Here is a 23,828-nt window from a genome sequence, read left to right on the forward strand (position 1 = left end):
AAAACTATGTCAGATTATTTTCAAACTAAACATCTGAGTTATCAGTCCTTGAAAATTGTTTTTGAGCCCTTGTGTTTGCCTCATTGGGCTCTTTGGAGAGTGCTGTCCATTGAGTTGGCAGAAGGTATAGTGAGAGCTGAATGCACACATATACCCAGTGTCCAAGAATAGCCCATCTGTTGTGTGAGATTCCATGTTTCAATACCAGATGGTTAAACACTTAAATCAGTCTTTCCAAAGATCCAGGTGACCCATTTCAGAGATTTCCTGTAACCCGAGCCCTAGGGATAGAGTGAGATTCTGGGGCTCTGAGGAAAGCTTCCCTCCGACACTAAACAGCAGTAGGTGTGCTCTGCTTCCTTTGTAAATCCATAGTTTTCTGCCCCATTCCCCGTGTTGTTACTTTAATTTGCATTGGACTGGAAGGTAAAAATGTAACTGCCATATTCAAATGGAGCTTTCTTTATTTTTAAATATATTATTATTGATTTCAGAGAGGAAGGGAGAGGGAGAGAGAGAGAAACATCAATGATGAGAGAGAATCATTGATCCGCTGTCTCCTGCACTCCCCCTACTGGGAATCAAGCCTGCAACCCAGGCATGTGCCCTTGACTGGATTGAACCTGGGACCCTTTAGTCCACAGACCTGTGCTTTATCTGCTGAACCAAACCGGCTAGGGCTGGAGCTTTCTTTTATGTAAAATGATCCACTTCTTAGACCAGTGATGGCGAACCTTTTGAGCTCGGCGTGTCAGCATTTTAAAAAACCCTAACTTAACTCTGGTGCCGTGTCACATATAGAAATTTTTTGATATTTGCAACCATAGTAAAACAAAGACTTATATATATTTTATTTTATTTTATTTTATTTTATTGCTTAGTCTTACAAAGGGTATTACATATGTGTCCTTTTTTTTCCCCCGCCCTTGACAATCCCCTGGCCTCCCCTACCCCCCAGTGTCTTATGTCCATTGGTTATGCTTATATGCATGCATACAAGTCCTTTGGTTGATCTCTTACCCCCCTCCCTCCTGCCCTCCACCCCTCCCCGGCCTTCCCGCTGCAGTTTGACAATCTGTTTGAGGCTGCTCTGCCTCTGTATCTATTATTGTTCAAAAGTTTATAATGGTCTCTATTATCCATGAATGAGTGAGATCATGTGGTATTTTTCCTTCATTGACTGGCTTATTTCACTTAGCGACTTATATTTTTGATATTTATTTTATATATTTAAATGCCATTTAACAAAGAAAAATCAACCAAAAAAATGAGTTCGCATGTCACCTCTGACATGCGTGTCATAGGTTTGCCATCACTGTCTTAGACGATGTTGATTTGTTGGGTGAAGAGTTGAGATAGCAGTGTTAATACAGTAAATAACACTGGTGGGATAAAAGATTATTTTCATATTCAATTCTCACAGGTAAAAGTACAGTCTGTTCATAGTCTGAGCCCTGGCTGCCCTTCTCATCTTCTACCTCCATGCATGAAACTAGTTCAGTCAGTCTGTCCCAAACCATATTGGTTGCTTTTCCATTTTGGTCACCATTATCCATGCCCTTTCACATTTTTAGACTTGGGCCATCTCTCCAAGCCCTGCCAATCTTACGTACCAATTCTAATTTTACTTCAGCTCTGTCTGATACCTTCCCCAACCACCCAGAGCTGAATCTCTTCCTTTCTCTGGGCCCCAGGAAATGGTCTATGCCAGGGGTGGGCAAACTTTTTGACTCGAGGGCCACAATGGGTTCTTAAACTGGACCGGAGGGCCGGAACAAAAGCATGGATGGAGTGTTTGTGTGAACTAACATAAATTCAAAGTAAACATCATTACATAAAAGGGTACGGTCTTTTTTTTTTTTTTTAGTTTTCATTTCAAACGGGCGAGTCCGGCAGGCGGGCCGTAGTTTGCCCGCGGCTGGTCTATGCCATCTATTGTCTTGTGGTTTAGTTATTGTTAAGTAAAAGTATTACATCTCAAGTACACTATAAGATTCTCATCAGCAAGTACAGTGTCCCATTCATTCTTTGTTTCAACACATCATCTTAGCTCTATAAATCTGTTTTTGATTTGGTTGATGGACAGCTCAGTTCTCAATTCTAAAGATTAGAGACTAGAATAATCCAAAAACACTTAACTCCTTTGAAATATCATGAAGGAAGGAGAAGGTTTAGCTGCTCTGTAATTGGGGTCATCAGTTCTCTTCTATTCAGTAGTAGAGTTTGTTGAGTTTGATGTCCTTTCATAAGACACTTCTCATGTGGTGAAGAGATGAGCAGAATAAGGGCATTGCTTCACAGAAGTCACACAGAGGAAATGAAGACTACATCGGTTAGGTTCACGAAGATGATAATTTCTGTTTACAGCTAAGTACCCTAAAATGTCATTTGTGCACATCACTCACTTAAAGGTTTTATAAATTCATCTTGATTTCACAGATGAATGAATTGGGTGAATAAGGACCTTGAACTCCACTTCCAAAAACCTTAAGAAAATTTACTTTAATGCTTATTGATATGAAAATGAAAATGTTGGGACTTTAGAGAATATTTTGTTTAAATTGAGTGGTTCAGTAGACCACAGAGTAGTGTTCTCTTACTCGAGCTTCTATATTCAATCCTTCCTGGCTCATTTGGAAAATAAATTCGTCTACAAAATTCTCCTTTAAGAGTCTCTTACAGGGAAAATGTTTCCTAGTTAGAGCCCTTTCTTTTTTCCTGTAGCTCTGAATTTTATCATGTATCAACTTATTGCAAACATTTTAACTAACTGCTGAGGGTAATTCATAGCTTTGAAAACCCATTCAGAAATTTAAGGTGTTACCCTGGCCAATGGGCTCAGTGGTTAGAGCACCAGCCCATGCACTGAAGGGTCGTGGGTTCCAATCCCTATTAAGGGGGCGTACTTGGGTTTCAGGTTCGTTTCCGAGCCCCAACATTGGAACGGCCAATTGATGTGTTTTCTCTCGCGTCGATGGCCCCCCTCTCAAAAAATTAATGGAAAATGTATCCTCGTGTGAGGATTAATTTTTAAAAAAAAAATTATGGTAACAAGTATTTTCTTTCCTTTGCTAACAGCTCCTTATGAAATTATTTCATATTATATAGCTATAATAATATTTTATTTATAATATTCATATTTTGTTTACAAATACTTAATGATTATTATTATATAATACTATAGTATTATTAGTTTGGATATATGTATATATGTTGTTTGGAAATAAATGCATTTTCAGAATTTGTTGACTGTACTCATAGGGAGAGATGGTAGTTTGGTTAAGGACCTGTGTGTGTATCATGGAGCATTCCAGATCACAGAGCCCAGAAACATTTCCTCTTGGGCTGGGTGGTGGACATGGGGTTGCAGAGTCGAGGGTGAAACACTGATAGAGTTGTTGACAGTATATATGCACTTTAGCAGCCATAGTAATGCTGGATCACAGGCATTTCTGTGTCCTGTGAAATGTGTACTATCTTGGGAATGTTACCACTTCTTGCCCTGGGTGTTTTGGAGAGGTGTAAAAAAACACCCTCCTTCTGCCTTCCAGTTGAGGCGCCCTTTGGGGAATTGGTGTCTTGGTTAAACACATCAAATAAACAACTCTGGGAATCTGGTGACAGGTTCTAAGAAGTTCTCATATGTTTGTATTATGTTTTCATGACATATTTGTGACAAAGAATTGAAAATAGAATTATTTTTCTTTCTGAAGTAGTTGACTTATGGCATAAAATTAAATGTTAAGTTCTATGTTTTTTATTTTTCTAATACAAGTAGCTCTGTAAATCTGAAAAATAAAAGGAGTTACTGTTTTTGCCCCCTCTGCAGTAACTCTCCGGTTTTAAAAGGGTTAGTATTGGCAGATGATTAGAATGGACGTTCTAATTTTTGCTGTTGGAGAAACTTAGTTGCCCACTAAGAACACCAGTTCCCATCAGATTAAAATTAAAGACATGCGTTGTCTTCTACTTTCTCTTTCTCTGTGGCCTTCAGATCATTAAATTTAGTGACTCAGCTAATTTTTTTTTACCCACCTCTTAGAAAAGTTGAATGTGTTTGTGACCAAGCACTTAAGGTTATTTCCTTTAAACCAAGTGTTTAAGACGTTTTTAGATTTATAACAGTCTTTGTTTACTGTGTAATTCAGTCCAATTGAGGAACTAGTAAAACTGCATTATCCAGACATCAAAGACAGACATGTAAGAAGAGCATACTTATACCAGGAAACTTACTAGGTTTCTAACAAGTGGAAAGTTACCAGGTGTCCAAAAATTAACCACTCCCATGCCAGCTTTTCCTTCTCCTTCTCTCTCTCTCTCTCTCTCTCTCTCTCTCTCTCTCTCTCTCTCTCTCTTTGGTGTGGCTTTTTAAAAGTTAGCATTATGGGTTTAAAATATCAGTTGCTACATTCTTGAGTTGAGAATGTTATTTTCTTTAGCTTCCTTCAGATAACTGAGACTAACTTGAATGGACTAAATAAAGTAACATGCCATTAAAAAATTGTAACTAAGCAGGTTTTGAGTGGATGATAGTTCAAAATTGAGACAGTATCTTTATTTCTTGAGGTTTAAGAGCAGATCAGGGTGTGTTTTCCTGAGATTTCTGTGGAGGGAGATTATTTGGCCCACTTTACAGAGAACACGTGGACTGATTTGCCAGGTGCATGCAGCAGTCACTTGAAGTAGGACCTGTGTCACCAAGTTGTGTTTTAAGATTGGTCAAATGGGTGGCCTTGACTCCTGCTAGTCCCTGGGATTAGGAATTGATAGAGAAGGGCCCTGTATTGGGAGCAGCACCCTTGAAACCTTCATCAACATTCCCACCTGAGTCTCCGTTTTAACAACCCAGGCCTCCTCATGGGTTGAAACAAAATTGTGTATGTGTGCTACAGAATAATGTGCAAAAGCACTTAGATTTCCCAGCTTTCCTTTTCAGGTATTTCAGAGGATGTGTGTAAACATACTTTATTTAGGTATTCATAAACATCTCATAATTTTACTTAGGTAAGGAATTCCCCAGGGAGGTGAGGGTGGGGGTGGGGCTCAGGAAGATTTATTTTGTCTTGTCTCTCCCATGGGTGCCTGCTGGAATCTGGAACTTAGCTTCTTTCGGAGCATGCCGCTGAGGTTATCTGGAGGCCATTGCTTGCAGTGGCTGAGATTTCTCTTTTGAAAATAGTCACGAGTTTTACATACCACATCCAGCCACGTTTTGTTTCTATAGGGGGTTTGACTTTCTGGGTATCAGAGGAAGATACGGGTGTTTTGGAAAGGTCTGAGAAGTTATCATAGGGGACAGCTGTGCTCTCCCATTCATTGCCCCCTAGTCTCAGTCAGAATAACGTTTGGTGTCTGACTTCCGGCAACATTTCTTATGAGATAGGCCACAAAAACATAGTAAGGTTGTGGAAATATTGGGTACCTACCAGGCATAAATGAGATTCAAGAGAAAATTGCTCTGTTTATTTTAAATTCTCCTCTTTGGATGCTCTCAGGAGACTGTCCATTTGGTTGCAGTTTTGCAAAGTCTTATTTGTGCATCTAAGTAGATGGCAGTGCAACATAAACAGTAGTAGTCAGAAGACCATTTCTGTAGAGGCAGCCAGAGACTACACATCTGACTTACTTAGCTGGAAAGTTTCTAAAGAATTTGTAAGACATCATAACATTGTATTACTCCATCTATTCAAACTTTAAGTCCTGCAAGGTGTCACTTTTCAGCCACAGTCTGTGCTTCCACAACCTTCAGGAAAAGAATCTAAGGGCAAGGGGGGAAAAAAGGACACATATGTAATACCCTTTGTAATACTTTAAGCAATAATAAAAAAAATTAAAAAAAAAAAGAATCTAAGCTCTCTGAAAGTGGCTTGATCTGGCTCCTGCTCACCAGCTAGTGCATTTCTCCCATGCTTCCCCACTCACACTTGGTTTCAGCTGGTTCCCCCATCGCCCATGCTTTTTTTTCTGGAGAGAGAGGAGTCTTTGCTCATTTCATCCCGTCTACGTCAGGTCTCACCTGAGATGGAACTTCTTTCACAAAGGTTTTCCTAAATCTAAAAGACTGGATTTGAAGACTCTTTAATATGCTCTCATAGTCATTCATTTATCCACTTTTTCAGTAATATTTGTGTCAAGCACTGTGTCATAACTGAGGACGCAGAAGTGAACAAGATAGGCCCTAGCCGGTTTGGCTCAGTGGATAGAGCGTCGGCCTATGGACCAAAGGGTCCTGGGTTCGCTGCCAGTCAAGGGCATACCTTGTTTGCAGGCTTCTCCCTGGCCTGGTCAGGGTGCATGCAGGAGGCAACCAATTGATGTGTTTCTCTCACATCGATATTTCTGTCTGACTTTTCCTCTCTTCCATTCTGTCTGAAAATCAATGGAAAACTATCCTCGGGTGAGGATCAAAAAAAAAAAAAAAAGAGCCGAAACCGGTTTGGCTCAGTGGATAGCGCGTCGGCCTGCAGACTGAAGGGTCCCAGGTTCGATTCCGGTCAGGGGCATGTACCTGGGTTGCGGGCACGTCCCCAGTGGGGGGTGTGCAGGAGGCAGCTGATCGATGTTTCTCTCTCATTGATGTTTCTAACTCTCTGTCTCTCTCCCTTCTTCTCTGTAAAAATCAATAAAATATATTTAAAAAAAAAAAGAATTGAATAAGACAGTTGGGACTTGTCCTCACAGAGCCTATGTTCTTTTTTCTTCTTAATATATTTTTATTGATTTCAGAGAGAAAGGGAGAGGGAGAGAGCAAAATATCAATGATGAGAGAAAATCATTGGTTGGCTGCACACCTCCCACTGGGGATGGAGCCCGCAACCTGGGCATGTGCCCTGACCGGAATTGAACTATGACCTCCTGGTTTTAGGTCAGTGCTCAACCACTGAGCCATACTGGCCGGGCGAGCTTATGTTCTTGTCAGGGAAACCACCCATATTCACACATTAAAAAACTTTTTATGCTCTAGCTGGTTTGGTTCAGTGGATAGAGCGTCAGCCTGTGGACTAAAGGGTCCCGCGTTTGATTCTGGCCGAGAGCACATGTCTGGGTTGCGGGCTCATTCCCCAGTGAGGGGCGTGCAGGAGGCAGCCAATCAATGATTTTCTCTCATCGTTGAAATTTCTATCTCTCTCTCTCCCTTCCTCCCTGAAACCAATAGAAAACTATGTTAAAAAATAAATAAATAACTTTTTACTTGGAAATAATTACAGACTTGTAGAAAGTTGCAAAATTAAAATAGCACAAAGGAATATCCTATATACTTTGCCCACATTCATCTATTATTGATATTTTACCTCCTCATTTGCATTCTTACTCTCTATATAAACTTAGTGAGGGTTTTTTTCTGGACCAGTAACATACATTATGACCTTTCCCCAAAAAATATTTCAGAGTGTATTTCCTAAGAGCATGGCTGTTCTCTCACATGAATGTTAAATCAGCTTCATAAATTTACATAAGTAACATTCTTTTATTTAATATTCCGTTATAGTCCAGTGTTGTTAATTCATCTAATAATGTCCTGTATAGCATCCCCCTTTACCCCTCTCTGGTGCACAATTCAGTCTAGGATCAGGTAATTGCATTTAGTTAAGATGTCCCTTTTTAGCCTCCCTTAATCTGTAATGTTTACATAACCATTCTTTGTCAATTATGATGTTGCTATTTTTTTTGAAGTATAGGGTGTCCCCCCTCCCCCCATTTTTAAACAGAATCTAGCTCATTTTGTGTTTTTCTGATGTTTCCTTGTGATTAGGATGAGGTAATGGATTCTAAGCCATCATACTGCATAGTGATGTATCCTCCCGGGGGAACACATTTGAGGCTCATGATGTTCTTCTAGCCCTCTGTGGTGATGATAATTTTCATTACCCAAAGTGTTGCCCAGTTTCTCCACTGTATAATTAGTGTTGTTGTTTTTATTTTTTCCTTTGCAACTAGTAAGTAGCCTTTCAGAGAACACCTCAATTACCTACAAATACGCTGCTCCTCATCAAAATCTCCCCCTAGATTTAGTGTCAAGTGGTGATTCTTGTCTGATCCAGTAGTACGACCTGAAGGTTTCTTTATTTTGCAGTGGCTTATAATTCCTTATTGTACTTAGTTTGGTGCTCAGACTGTCTCAGATTTGACCTATGGGAGCCCCTTTGACTGGCTCCTGTATCCTTATGAGGCATTCTATCATTTTTTTCTAGCACTTCCTTTCTTGCACAACAAGATGTTCCAGGCTCATCTTGTACTAATCCTGTCCTATCTTTGGAATCAGCAGTTTTTCCAAGCAGCCCTCAAACCCTTGTTTTAGCACTTAGCACACTGCTTACTGTATGTCTTCCTCTGTTAGGGGACATTGTACCTCTCTGAGGGTACATTTATGGCATTCTTATTCACTCTTACATCTTCAACCAGTATTAGGTCTGGAACATTCATTGTTTCCTGTATTTGTTGAATAAGAATATCGATTTCTGCTGTAGTTCAGTGATCATAATTGAATTCCAAAATGATGATACTGATGGGTTTTCTTTTTTTTCCCATCTAGGAAGAAATGTTGGCTATTGGGCGATGAGAAGTGGCAAAAACTGACCTTGTACTGGTACACAAGCACTACAGGACCTGACACTGCTGCATGGACAGCCAGCCCCTGCTGATAATGTTGGGAAGCCATCGGGTCCACTGGAAAACACTAATCTGATCTCGGAAGTGGCTGATTGTGGCAGGATGTGTCGACGATGATGATGGCAAGAAAGCAAGATGCCCGCATTCCCACCTACAACATCAGTGTGGTGGGGTTGTCTGGGACCGAGAAGGAGAAGGGCCAGTGCGGCATTGGGAAGTCTTGTCTGTGCAACCGCTTCGTGCGCCCAAGTGCTGATGAATTTCACTTGGACCATACCTCTGTCCTCAGCACCAGTGACTTTGGTGGGCGAGTGGTCAACAATGACCACTTTCTCTACTGGGGAGAAGTTAGCCGATCCCTGGAGGATTGCGTGGAATGTAAGATGCACATTGTGGAGCAGACTGAATTCATTGATGATCAGACTTTTCAACCTCATCGAAGCACGGCCCTACAGCCCTATATCAAGAGAGCTGCTGCGACCAAGCTCGCATCTGCTGAGAAACTCATGTACTTTTGCACTGACCAGCTGGGGCTGGAGCAGGACTTTGAGCAGAAACAAATGTCAGATGGAAAGCTGCTAATTGATGGTTTTCTTCTTGGTATTGACGTTAGCAGGGGCATGAATAGGAACTTTGATGACCAGCTCAAGTTTGTCTCCAATCTCTACAATCAGCTTGCAAAAACAAAAAAACCCATAGTGGTGGTCCTGACTAAGTGTGACGAAGGCGTTGAGCGGTACATTAGAGATGCACATACTTTTGCCTTAAGCAAAAAGAACCTCCAGGTTGTGGAGACCTCTGCAAGATCCAACGTGAACGTGGACTTGGCTTTCAGCACCTTAGTGCAGCTCATCGATAAAAATCGTGGAAAGACGAAAATCATTCCTTACTTCGAAGCTCTCAAGCAGCAGAGTCAGCAGATAGCTACGGCAAAAGACAAATATGAGTGGCTGGTGAGTCGCATTGTGAAAAACCACAATGAGAACTGGCTGAGTGTCAGCCGAAAGATGCAGGCCTCTCCTGAGTACCAGGACTATGTCTACCTGGAAGGGACTCAGAAAGCCAGGAAGCTGTTTCTCCAGCACATCCACCGCCTCAAGCACGAGCATATTGAGCGCAGAAGGAAGCTGTACCTGGCAGCCCTGCCATTAGCTTTTGAAGCTCTTATACCCAATCTAGATGAAATAGACCACCTAAGCTGCATAAAAGCCAAAAAGCTCTTGGAGACCAAGTCAGAATTCTTGAAGTGGTTTGTTGTGCTGGAGGAGACCCCATGGGATGCCACCAGCCACATTGACAACATGGAGAATGAGCGGATTCCCTTTGACTTAATGGATACGGGCCCCGCAGAGCAGCTGTATGAGGCCCACTTAGAGAAACTACGGAACGAGAGGAAAAGAGCTGAGATGAGAAGGGCATTTAAAGAAAACCTGGAGACCTCGCCTTTCATAACTCCTGGGAAACCTTGGGAAGAGGCCCGTAGTTTCATCATGAATGAAGATTTCTACCAGTGGCTGGAAGAGTCTGTGTACATGGATATCTATGGGAAACACCAAAAGCAAATTATAGACAGAGCAAAGGAAGAGTTTCAGGAGCTGCTTGTAGAATATTCAGAATTGTTCTATGAGCTAGAGCTGGATGCCAAGCCCAGCAAGGAGAAGATGGGGGTCATTCAGGATGTTCTGGGGGAGGAACAGCGATTTAAAGCATTACAGAAGCTCCAAGCGGAGCGCGATGCCCTTATTCTGAAGCACATTCATTTTGTGTACCACCCAACAAAAGAAACGTGCCCTAGCTGCCCGGCTTGTGTGGATGCTAAGATTGAGCACTTGATTAGTTCTTGGTTTATCCGGCCATCTGACCGGAATCAGAAAAATTCACTTTCTGACCCCAACATTGATAGAATCAATTTGGTTATCTTGGGCAAAGATGGTCTTGCCCGAGAGTTGGCCAATGAGATTCGAGCTCTTTGTACAAATGATGACAAGTACGTGATAGATGGTAAAATGTATGAGCTTTCCCTGAGGCCAATAGAAGGCAATGTCAGGCTTCCTGTGAACTCTTTCCAAACGCCAACATTTCAGCCCCACGGATGTCTCTGCCTTTACAATTCAAAGGAATCTCTGTCCTATGTGGTGGAGAGTATAGAGAAGAGTAGAGAGTCCACACTTGGTAGGCGAGATAATCATTTAGTCCATCTCCCACTGACACTGATTTTGGTTAACAAGAGAGGAGACACCAGTGGCGAGACCCTGCATAGCTTAATACAACAAGGTCAGCAGATTGCTAGCAAACTTCAGTGTGTCTTTGTGGACCCTGCTTCTGCTGGCATTAGTTACGGACGCAACATTAACGAAAAGCACATCAGTCAAGTTTTGAAAGGACTTCTGGACTCTAAGCGCAACTTAAACCTGGTCAGTTCTACTGCTAGCATCAAAGATCTGGCTGATGTTGACCTGCGAATTGTCATGTGTTTGATGTGTGGAGATCCTTTTAGTGCAGACGACATACTCTTGCCTGTCCTTCAGTCCCAAACCTGTAAGTCTTCCCATTGTGGGAGCAACAACTCTGTTTTACTTGAACTACCAATCGGACTACACAAGAAGCGCATTGAACTGTCTATTCTTTCATACCATTCCTCGTTTAGCATCAGGAAAAGCCGTTTAGTCCATGGGTACATTGTTTTTTACTCAGCCAAACGTAAGGCCTCCCTGGCTATGCTACGTGCCTTTCTTTGTGAAGTGCAGGACATTATCCCCATCCAGCTGGTCGCACTCACTGATGGCGCTATAGATGTCCTGGACAACGACTTAAGTCGGGAACAGCTGACTGAGGGGGAGGAGATTGCTCAAGAAATTGATGGCAGATTCACAAGCATTCCCTGTAGCCAGCCCCAGCATAAACTTGAGCTCTTCCACCCGTTTTTTAAAGATGTGGTGGAGAAAAAGAACATCATTGAGGCTACTCATATGTACGATAACGCTGCCGAGGCCTGTAGCACCACGGAGGAGGTGTTTAACTCTCCTCGGGCAGGCTCTCCGCTCTGCAACTCAAACCTGCAGGATTCAGAAGAGGATATTGAGCCCCCTTCTTACAGCCTATTTCGAGAAGACACATCACTGCCCTCCCTGTCCAAAGATCATTCTAAGTTCTCTATGGAACTGGAGGGAAATGATGGGCTGTCTTTATTCATGAGCAACTTTGAGAGTAAAACAACTTTGAACAACAAAGTACCTCCGCCAGTCAAACCAAAGCCTCCTGTCCATTTTGAAATTACAAAGGGGGATCTGTCTTACTTAGAACAAGGCCATAGAGATGGACAGAGGAAGTCTATGTCTTGTAGCACCTGGCTACCTCCAGATGGGTTCGATCCTTCTGATTATGCCGAACCCATGGATGCTGTGGTCAAGCCAAGGAATGAAGAAGAAAACATATACTCAGTGCCCCACGACAGCACCCAAGGCAAGATCATCACCATTCGGAATATCAACAAAGCCCAGTCTAATGGCAGTGGGAATGGTTCTGATAGTGAAATGGACACTAGCTCTCTAGAGCGAGGCCGCAAAGTTTCCATTGTGAGCAAGCCAGTGCTATACAGGACAAGATGCAGCCGCCTCGGGAGGTTTGCTAGTTACCGAACCAGCTTCAGCGTGGGGAGCGATGATGAGCTGGGACCCATCCGGAAGAAAGAGGAGGACCAGGCGTCCCAAGGTTATAAAGGGGACAATGCTGTCATTCCATATGAAACAGATGAAGATCCAAGGAGGAGAAATATTCTGCGCAGTCTAAGAAGGAATACTAAGGTAAGACACCAGCTTATTTATTTATTTATTTATTTATTTTTAAATCTATTTTTTATTGATTTTTTACAGAGAGGAAGGGAGAGAGATAGAGAGTTAGAAACATCGATGAGAGAGAAACATCGATCAGCTGCCTCCTGCACATCTCCTACTGGGGATGTGCCCGCAACCCAGGTACATGCCCTTGACTGGAATCGAACCCGGGACCCTTCAATCCGCAGGCCGAAGCTCTATCCACTGAGCCAAACCGGTTTCGGCAAGACACCGGTTTAGAAAGGAGTCATAGAAGTAGCTTGCACAGTATCTTGGTGAGAGTTTACTGATGATGATTTTCAAGGACAACTTCCTCTGGTAAAACTCTGTGTGTGTGTGTGTTTACTCTTTGTTTGACTTAGCATATAAAAGGAAGCAGTGTTGTCCGGCTGGTGTTGCTCAGTGGTTGAGCTTTGACCTGTGAACCAGGAAGTCACGGTTTGATTCCTGGTCATGGCACATGCCCTGGTTGCTGGCTCGATCCTTAGGAAGGCGCATGCAGGAGGCAGCTGATCAATGATTCTCTCTCATCATTGAAGTTTCTATCTCTCTCTCCCTCTCCCTTCCTCTCTGAAATCAATAAAAATATAGTTAATACAAAAAAGGTAGGCAGTGTTTTTGATAGCTACTGCTGGTGTTCTCAATAGTAAGGACCTTGAATAGACAGTTTGACTTGTCTTTGTTCAAAATGATAATTACCAAAATGAGCAGAAAGTGTTGAACTTGTCAGTATTCTGACAAGTTGCCAAGCTAGTGACAATATGCTTGTTCTTCCTTCACTTAAATACCTGAATCCAAAATTGTGTGCCTCAGTCTTATTGCTAAACAAACAGCTCACTCATACATGTCTTACTGGCTCCTCTTCCCCATAATATTTTAGGTTAGAAAAAGTGATAATTATTTTATTGGCACAGATCAGTAAAGGGTATTCAAGTATGTAAATGAAAAATAAGGATCTTATCACTGTGACTTCTAAACCTGTCCCATATTTACAGGGTCAGAAAGGGGCAAGGCTGTATCATTTTTGTTCTGTTCCTCTCCCCCTCTGAGCTGATATTAATAAATATCATAGGCATTCTTTTCCTATCTGGTTTTCCCTCGGTTTGTTTTTCTGCTTGGATGCCTTTATCTGCCTTTGGTATTTTGTTCTCCAAAGGTTGGTAGTGAACAGACCCATTGAAAGCATGAAGCCAGAAAGCAGCCTGACCTGCGCCCCAGTGTTTCCTTAACGCTCCTGTTTAATGATACTGGGATCCAAACATTTTGAACGTTTTGTCTTCTCTTCCTCCTCTACTGCCAATGTTGCCAGAACAGCTTCTCTAAATGCTGACAGGATTCAGATTTGTGGGGGTGTTTGCACACCTGGGAATTAGGAGAGTGGCATAATAGCACACTGCGAATTATAGCTGTTTTTCTGACTTCTGTTTTTAATACCTGTTGAAAATATTGCTTTTAAAACACAATTCCCAAACAAACCATGCTTTAAACTGTAAAGAGCACACGCTATGTAGGCTCAGCAGAATACGGCTGGATAGGGTGAGCACCTGAGGTCGCTGCATCCATGCTGGTAATGAGCACTTTTTACCTAAGAACTTCTTTTTTTAAAATATATTTTTATTTTAAATATATTTTTATTGATTTTAGAAAGGAAGGGAGAGGGAGAGAGAGATAGAAACATCAGTGATGAGAGAGAATCGTTGATTGGCTATCTCCTCCTGCACACCCCACACTGGGGATTGAGCCCACAACTAGGCATGTGCCTTGACCGGGAATCGAACCATGACCTCCTGGTTCATAGGTCGACGCTCTACCACTGAGCCACGCCGGCCCGGCTACCTAAGAACTTCCTTATTCTGGGTTGCTGGGTCAGCATGCAAGAAAGTGATTGACCTCCCATCTATCTTAGTTATGTGGGCCACACCTCTTCAAGTCAAATAAAAATGATATCTCTGGCACAAGAGCAATAGCGTGCCAGAAGTCAGTTTAAGAGTATCCTTTGGAAAGAGTGAGTAAAAGGTGAAATTGTCTTTTCCTGCCTTGGAAAATGGTGCTTTGAAATGAGTGTATCTGCTTTGTCATCTTAATGCAGAGATAAGCAAAGCCTTGATTCTCTTCCCGTTTGGAGCAAACCTCCAATTAAAATTGCTGCCATTAATGCAGACTGACACTTGTCCTACTGGAAAAGCAAGATACCATGGGCCAGAGAATGTCATGCCAGCCCCGACATGGGGGATTTGGCCTTTGATTTTTACTGTCATGTGACAAAGCAATAAGTATTTATTTGAAGTGAGGGGGGAACCAGTTGGAAAACACACTTAGTGCCTCCTGCCAGTCACCACTGGGGGAATGGCACAGACCTATGCACCCAGTTGAGGCAGCAAAACCCATGCACATTGTGAAAATAGGTGCTCTGCGGGGGGGTGGAGCGGCTAAGTAGGGATGGGCTGTGTTGGGGCAGAGCAGAAATCCCATGTTGGGAGTAGTTAAGGTATCATAGTATGTGATTAGCTCAGACTCTGGGAAGGGGGACGCTAAATCCCAACTCCTCCACTTTCTCACTGGGACTTTGGGCATATGATTCACCTCTCCACATCCTTCTGCAAAAGGGGAGAACATAGTAGTACTGTCCTCATTTGGTTGTGGGGAATGGAATGAGCATATTGCATGCTGGGAGCATTAGTTATGATATTTAACTAGACCTTAAGGAATGAAGTATGAAAAGGCTGGAAGGTGAAAAAAATGCATGTTGTATTCAAAGAAAGGATAAAAGTGATCAGGTCTAGCTGTGGGCTTGGGGGACCAACATTTTCCCTCCCTTTTGTGTAAATTTTAACCCTATGGGTTATTTAGCTATTTTTTCAGCCCTTACCCTAGCAACAGCCCCGACAACGACAAAAAAGCTATGCTCTGGGTACTGAAGTGATGTGGAGAAGAGAAATTGCTCAGCCTCTTGGCTCATTTGCTGGATTAGCTCTTTACTGTAAAATTGGACTTGGAGTGAGGGACTCGCTTTCATTTCTGCTAATGAAAGTGCAGACTGTAGAGCTGACTCTCATTCTGGGTCCTTTTCCCAGCTGAGCCATTTAGCAACCCACCCTCATAGTGGGAGTCTTCCGCACTCAGCTGAATGAAATTGAAAATCTACGATTGCACTTGAGTGGGGTCTATGAATAGATGCTTTGTCTGTAAAGAGCTGTTGTTGCACATGGTCTCTGTCTCCCAGTGCCATGCGTTTGCAAAGAGGAGATCAGGACTGGCAGGGTCTTATTTTAAAGCAAAAAAACCAGGCTGGGGTGCCTTGCTCCACAAAATGTGCCTTTTGGGCAAGCTCAAATTGCTGAATTTGGTGTGTTTGACCACAAATTAAAGAGAAGCCATTATTGGTTATTTACCCTTCTATCTTATGTGCTCTTATTTTTGTGTTGTTGTGTTTTTTTTTAAAAAAAGACAAAACAGAATGATAAAGAAAATCTTTCACTCACTGGAGCCTACCACATGACAAGACAACCTATTGAAAAGCAAACCAATTCAATCACGCATTGTTTGGTCTATAAGGCACCAAGTACCCAGTTTGACAGTTTGTGTTCCTCCCAGTGAATTGGCTTATTTCATTGGATTCAGTGAATTGGCTAGTTGTTGTGGCTTTGTGTGGACACAGCTCTCATTTTGTGAGGCCTAGAACGGAGTTAAAGTTTCTAGTGTGAATACAAACCAGCTGGGGAATTGGGCTGCTCCCTCCCCAGGGAGGGATGTTGCATTTGACAGACAGGCTGAATGGTATGGAATAAGATTTTTTTGACCTCAGAAAAGACTCTCAGTGTGTGCTTCCAAAGGGCTGGTCCTCCTCAGTGAGCTGTGAGGCCAAATAAATACCCTGGTCTTAAAAATGGGGTGGGGGCACCAACCTGACCTTGGATTTTCTAGTTTTCGAATGAATTGTATTTTTTAAGAGCAATACTTTTGCTCCAAAACTCATGCTTATTCATTATTTTAGGAAGGAAAACATGCAGTGCATAGGCATTTAATGAGCACTTGTGCTGATCTAGCTCAAGTCACAGGGATGATAGATGTTAAGCATGAACTCACATGCATTTTGAATGTTACCAGAAGGGAGGTACAGGGTACTGTGGAATTGTGTAGCAAGTATATCTGGGAAAGCTCTCCAAAGAATTGATACATAAAGCTGAGACTTCTAGGGTGAGGCAGGCAGAGTCAGTGAAGATGGGAGTTTCATGAGGGGAGCTTTCAAGAAAACAGTATGAAACTTGGAGCTGCAAAAACATGGCATGTTCAAAGAGTTGAAAGAAACCTAGAGTGGTTACTGCAGAAAGTGAAGTAGAACCAGGCCAAGTAGCAGGGCTGTGCATACCATACAAAGGGTTTTGTACTTTGCTACCTTTTTAAATACCTACCTATTGTGTACCAGGTACATACCAGGCATTTTCATAATAGTTTTCATCTATTTCTCTTATCAGTGATTTTTTTAAAATTTTGGGTTTGGGAGATGAGAAAATAGGCTCAGAGAGATTAAATACCCTGCCCAAGTTAGTCAAGAGGAGGAGCTGAGATTTTTGAAGCCTGGTCCACTGACTTCCACTTCCGGTGGGTTTTTAGAATCCAGTCTACAAGAAAGATGGTACTATTCAGTAGCCAGGCACACATTTGGACCACTCAGTCAGTCAGTCGAGTCAGTTTGTTCCTTTTAAACAAATTATCTGAAAAAAGCCCATTTGCCCACACTGCCTCCTAAGAACAGCATGGTGCTGTTTGTTTCTAGCTTCAGAGTCTAGTTCAGTAGAAGACAAAAAAGGCATGGAGACACTGAAATAGCAGCTGGAACTCTGAGAAATTATTTTGAACTGGTGTCATTCGTTTCTCAGTTTATTTTAAGCCTAACGCACTGCTGTAGTGTGTTTTTGGTAATAAAAATAGACTATCTTTAACTATTTGCCTTTAGCTTACAGCACACCTGCTCTCTGTATATATATATATTACAATAGGCAACCCAAATCTCTTTTCAAAGAACAGGGGATTGCTCTGATCTTCACTGAGTCAACTTGTTCCCTCCAACACCTAGTGATACTGAAACATCTTTGTAAGGACCAGATTATTTCCGCTCTGGTCAGGAATCACCTCCACTTCCCTAGAGAAAGGCCTTCGGAATTCGTTTTCTCCAATGTTGGAGAGCAGGGAAGCAGGTAAAGACTGGCGTGTAGCTCTGGGAAGTCCACATTCAGTGAGTATTGAGTCAAGAAGGATGTTTGTAAAAATTTTCCTGGGCCCTGGCCAGTGTGGCTCAGTTGGTTGAGCATCGCTCTGTGCACCAAAGGATCACCAATCCGATTCCCGGTCAGAGGATATGCCTGAGTTGAAGGTTCGTTACCCGCCTGGGGTGCATACAGGAGGTAACTGATTGATGTCAGTGTTTCTGTCTTTCTCTCAAATCAATAAAAACATATTTTTTAAAAAATTTTCCTGGAACTAGTAGACCACCACCACCACCCCCAGCCCTGCAGCCCCATATTGCGTTGGCCTTTCAGTCTGAAACAACAACAGGGATTGATCCATATTTGCTAGACGTCATGCCTTTATTTTATTTTAACCCTCACCAGAGGGTATTTTTTTCATTGATTTCAAGAGAGAGTGAAAGGGAGGGAGAAAGAGAAACATGGATTTGAGAGAGACACATCAATTGGTTGTCTCCTATACGTCCCCCGACCAGGGCTCGAGAACCTCCAATCAAGGTATAGGCCCTTAACCGGAACTTGAACCATGACCCTTGGTCCATGGGCCTACGCTCTAACCACTGAGTAAACGGGCCAGGGCGGTCGTGCCTTTAATAGAGCAAAAAATTATTGGTCTCAGTCTTTGGGGCACTGAGGGGACAACCTGCCTTTCTTTTCCCATCATGCGAGGGGATTAGGGATGCTAGGAAAGCTGAGACTTAGTGATACTTCCTGTTCCTCCCTAAATGAAGATGCCCTGAGATGGTGAGTGACCCCCAGCATAGTACTGACTGCCAGCCTGAAGGAGGCAAGTCTGAGCACTTGTGCTTTCATAATAGACTTCGCCAGTAAGAACAAATCCACCCCCGGGTTTTCTCTTAAACTTGGGCTTTGGTTTGATCAGAGACAGAAGGGGGAGCACCAGTTAACCAAGAATGCATTTGGGGCATGAGCAAATAGCTTCATTGGCAAGGTCTTTTTGAGCCCTAGCCGTTTAGTTCAGTGGATAGAGCATCGGCCTAAGGACTGAATGGTCCCAGATTTGGTTCTGTCAAAGGCACATACCTCAGTTGCAGGCTCCTCCCAGCCTGGGCCCTCACGTCAATATTTCTCTGTCTTTCCCTCTCTCTTCCACTCTCTATGAAAATCAATGGAAAAATATCCTTGAGTGAGGATTTTTAAAAAAGAAAAGAAAAGGTCTTTCTGAAGCTCTGTGGGAAATGTGAGAGAATCATAGCCAATCAGAACTCGGTAATGTGAATATGGAATGCAAGAAAGTGCTTTGAGTAAACCTGTAGTGACAGTGACACATTTGATGGAATCTTTCTTTTATTTTTTAATATATTTTTATTTCAGTGAGGAAGGGAGAAAGAGATAGAAACATCAATGATGAAAGAGAATCATTGATTGGCTGCCTCCTGCACACCCCACACTAGGGATCTAGCCCACACCCGGGCATGTGCCCTGACCAGGAATCGAACTGTGACCTCCCGGTTCGTAGGTCAACGCTCAACCACTGAACCATGCCAGCTGGCCAATGAAGGAATCTTTCGATTTTTCTATCATACCAGCTACAGTTAGTCCAGGGTGTGCCATCACACAACTTGACAAACCATGCGACCATGTGTGGGACCTTCTAGGACTTTGCTTATATCAGTTTCACTCGGAAAAGGGACAATTGTCCCCACTCAGAGGTCACTGTCCCTGTTCCTCCTTTAAAAACAAAAAAGAGAGAGAGAGAATGTTTTTTTTATTTCCTTTATTAGAGATGTTACCAATCATTTAAAAGGCTGGGCTAGGTGGTACAACTCTAGTGACCATATTTTCTGACCCTAAAATCTGGATAACTAATTTGACATGGAGACCAGGAGAGAATATTTGGGGTTGACTGTTCAGCATCACTACATAGCTATACCTGGTGCTCCTACAGAAGGTAGAATACTCTTTATCCAGTAAGGGTGACTGACCTCTCCAATGGCACCATGAGAGACTTCTTTGTGGCTCAGTTGGTACTTAACTCATCTGATATCTAGATCAACTTTGTTTACTGTGGTGTATGTCTTCTCTTACCAATTAGATTGTAAGTTCATTGAAGGCGAGAGATGACTTTAGTCCTCGTGTTAGCTCTGCTGCTAGTTTGCTATGTGACCTGGGCTATAATTCATTCAAAAAGAAAAATGCCAAGATTCTTGCCCTCTAGAAACTTAGCCCAGTAGGAAAATGGCCGTACGTGTATATAAACTACTATCCCTGTTTGGTGCCCTCAGAGTCATACAGGGAATTGATTGTCTGTGATAGTACTGTCTGTGTGAACAAGACCTCTGAACCTCACCTCTTCACATCCTAGTGAGAACAGCACAGTGTGAGAAGAAAAACCTCTGAACCCACAGTGATAGTTCTCATCTAAACCTGAAAAGCTATCAAGAGACATTAGCCCCGTGCATTCTTAGAAACTGGTTTTGTTCAGGAAATGTATTAAGTGCCTACTACACGTCAGGCTCTGGAACGCAGGTATTGTATAGTTTGATAGAAGGGGCCCTTCTCCAGCCTGTTTGTTATTCCTGGGCTTGAATTCTAGTCTTTTTCTTGCCCTTGTGGACATGGAGGGGCAAGCGACAGACGTCTTCCCGCTCTGGCAAAGTTGGGACTTTCCTGTTAATGCTCTTTTCTCATTTCGGAAATGCCAAGAGGCCAGAGGCAAATTCCAATCCCCATTTCTTTGCAGTACACTGCCATAAACTAGTGGTTCATTGCTATTTCCTTTGCCACCTGATAAGTATCAAGACTAAGAATCAGGCACAGTGTTCTTAAGGAAACTGAAGTAAAAACAGTGGACTGTCATTCATTCAGAAAATATTTATCCAAAAGGCAAGGTGAGGATGATTCAAGTGGACCCAGTCCTTTGTTTATGTCAGTGGCATTTCGTCATGAAGCTAGTCCCTATTAGGGAAAGAACCCCGGGGCTTTGGCATTCACCGATCACTAGCCTCTGCGTCCTGCATCCTAGCTGTCTCGGTGCTGGGGCTGAGTCTCTCTGGACCTGTTTTCTCATCTGTAAAATGAGGCTCATAGCCCTCACTTGAAGGCTGGCTGTGAAGTTCAGTTAATTGCTCGGAGCACCTAGCACAGTGTTCTGCACACGACCGCTCCTAATGAATCACTATTATTTTCCGGTTTTGACTCAGACTCTAAACTTGGAGACACAGATGTGTAGATTATTCTCAGGGCTTGGTTTCCTCTGGCTAGATTCTTTTTCTCAATTTAGCCTGCTAAGTGAGTGCCCCCAAAAGAAGATGGATGTTAGCATGCTGTTACTTTCTGCTCTCCAAGGACCTGCTGCTGAAAGGGCTCTAGTGACTCCTAATGAGTGACACATGTCTGACCGGGGACTGAGACATCTGGCAGGCCACTCAGAAGAATGGCATTTCCATCTTCCATTTGCCCAGGACTCTTCAGATACCTGATGTGGTGCTCGTTGTATCAGCAGTCTGGCCCAACTCTTGGCACGCACCGCAGTCTGATTTGCTTACTAAGAAGGTTTAGAATTAGTTGCACAAGAATTCCTTACCTTATTTTGTAACACCCTACAGAGCCTTCATTTATTTCAAGGGGGTATGTGACAGTCTATAAATCAGAATTTGTTAGAGAGAGAGAGAGAGAGAGAGAGGAGAGAGAGAGAGAGAGAGAGAGAGAGAGAGAGAGAGAGAGAGAGAATGAATCCATGTCATTCAGTAAGGGGAGTTGACGCTGTTAAAGCTTACTCTCTGTTTCTGTATTTGTAAGTTGAAATGCTAAACTAGATCTCGACCCTTCAAGGTGAGGGGGCTATCTATGAGACGTCTCATTTTAAAGCCTTCCATTCGATGGCAGAATCTCCTTGACGGGTATGGCAGGTAGGTTGCGGCCTCTGCTTTGAATACTTACACAGCAGTTCCCATCCTTTTTAAACAGCTGGGGTTTTCTTGTTTTTTAACTTTCTGTTTATATTGGCCAAAATTGCCTTTCTGTGTATTCCTCTTCTCTTTCCCAGCGTGACCCTTGGAAATCATGTAAACTCGGTTCTCTTTCCATGAGATCGTCCTATAGCTATTTGAAATAGTTGTCATAGTGCCCAGTCTTCCCTTTCTCCAAAGTCCATGCTCATAAATATTGTTGATATATTTGCTCCAAAATAATTCAATCCCTGTATTTTGAAGCACACATAAAGAAAAAAAATGATCTAAAATATGGGAAATTTCCTAAAACCACAGAAATATAACTGAGATTTGGCCTTTGTTAAAACACCATCTAAAGAGGGGGGTAACAAAATAGGATCAAGGTAAAGGGACCCAGGTGTATCTTCAGTGATTCAGTTCATTTCCAAGTTAATAAGACCAATTTAGAAGGGCAGGTTACTTACAAATTTGTACAACCTGTAAACTTAAAAGTAGGGGTCTCTACATAAAAGCTGCTAAACTAGCTTCTAGGTCTGAGTCAACTGTTCCCTTTCCTTATCCTGCCCATTCTCATTCCTTTTGATACCCTTTATAGAGAAAACAGATCACTTCCTGTTTAGTCTGAGATTCTTTGAGGACTTCCTGTGCAAACAAGTGGCAAGAAAGAAGGACAGCAGAGGATAAAATATATATGAAAGAAGGAACAAGCCCATTTCTAGGCTGCGGGCTGACATTACCTGAAGTAACAACCCAAAGGGAAAGATAGTCCAGTCTCTATTTCATTCAACCTGCTATCAGCTAACTGATTCAGTATGGAGGAATGTGAATGGATCCTTAGGACCCAGAGAAGAGCCACACACTCCACAAGCCTGGCCCTGGCCCACTGCAGTATGCCCATTCCTTGTGAGACCAGTGACATAGCCTCTCAGGTTGTGGGGAGTAGCTGCCGATATCTCCCCGTATAGATTGCCAAGGCAAGCAGGCTCTGCCTTCACACTTTTTACAAAGAAATAAGGAAAAACAAATAAATGATTTATGATGTATCTTTACATGAAAGAACCAATCTAGACTGTCTCCCTAGCATCCTCTACTTATGGGAAGTGCAACATAAAGAATTTAAGCTTTTGCCCTAACCGGTTTGGCTCAGTGGATAGAGCGTCGGCCTGCGGACTCAAGGGTCCCGGGTTCGATTCCGGTCAGGAGCATGTACCTTGGTTGTGGGCGCATCCCCAGTGGGGAGTGTGCAGGAGGCAGTTGATCAATGTTTCTCTCTCATTGATGTTTCTAGCTCTCCGTCCCTCTCCCTTCCTCTTTGTAAAAAAATCAATAAAATATTTTTTTTGAAAAAAAAGAATTTAAGCTTTAGAATCTAATAGACCTAGGTTTGAACCCTGACAGACAAGTTCTGTGACTTTGGTTAAGTGACTTAGCATCTCAGGGACAGCAACCTGCTCACAAGATGGACGTGAGGGTGAAATGATATGATGGAAGGCAAGTGGCTCAGCACCCAGTATACAGTAGTTGCCCAACAATGTGAGTTCTTACTAAGGGAAGACGGGCTGAGAGCTTCTATCTTTATACATGTTTGAAGCCAGATCACAATGAATCAAACAATATTCTCTCCATTCTGTTTAGCCTATTAGCTCTAGAATCTGAATATGCAAAGAAGACTCTGGATTTCGGAGATTCTTTTTACCAATCTCAATTTGGCAGAATTTGGCTGTCAAAACTAATAGCAGCACTGTTCTTCAATAAAACTGAGACTTCCAAATTAGTTGGTCTTAAGGAATTTTAAAAATGGAACTTTTAAGCTGCAAGGAAGCTATTTCTAATCACCATAAAGCCTTCTAACCATAGTACTAGTACATAGACAATAAATTTTAATCTTATACTCCCCTCTCCCCCAATATTAGAACAAGATGAAGAGGTATCTTCTAACAATCTAAGTTAGCTAGAAAATTGAGCCTCCATCAATTGAATACTTACAATGCAGCAGACACTTGCTTAAGTGCTTTATATGAATGATTTCACTCCAGACTCAGCAGATCTGTGGGTTTGGGTGTTAGGAACCCCATTCTACAGATGAAGCTAAGTCCTAGAAAAATTCAGTTACCTACCCAAGTCTGGCTAACTGCCAAACCTGTGCTCTTGACCAATGGGTTCATTGTGTTTTTTCAAAAGTTCTTGGGCTAGGCAGACGATGACTGTAAGGTTGGATAAATGAT

General features: G+C 42.5%; 1 protein-coding gene across 1 annotated transcript in view; it reads left to right on the forward strand.

The window, feature by feature from the left end:
• Positions 1 to 23,828, forward strand: part of ARHGAP35 (Rho GTPase activating protein 35) — a 140,193-nt gene that overhangs the window by 43,560 nt on the left and 72,805 nt on the right. The window contains exon 2 of the mRNA XM_081108191.1: positions 8,534 to 12,413. Coding sequence (XP_080964317.1) covers positions 8,724 to 12,413 — 3,690 coding nt within the window. The 5' untranslated portion in view covers positions 8,534 to 8,723. The remainder of the gene's footprint in view (positions 1 to 8,533; positions 12,414 to 23,828) is intronic.

The sequence above is a fragment of the Myotis nattereri genome (genome assembly GCF_964212035.1).
Source record: "Myotis nattereri genome assembly, chromosome: 15".
Classification (NCBI taxonomy): Eukaryota; Metazoa; Chordata; class Mammalia; order Chiroptera; family Vespertilionidae; genus Myotis; species Myotis nattereri.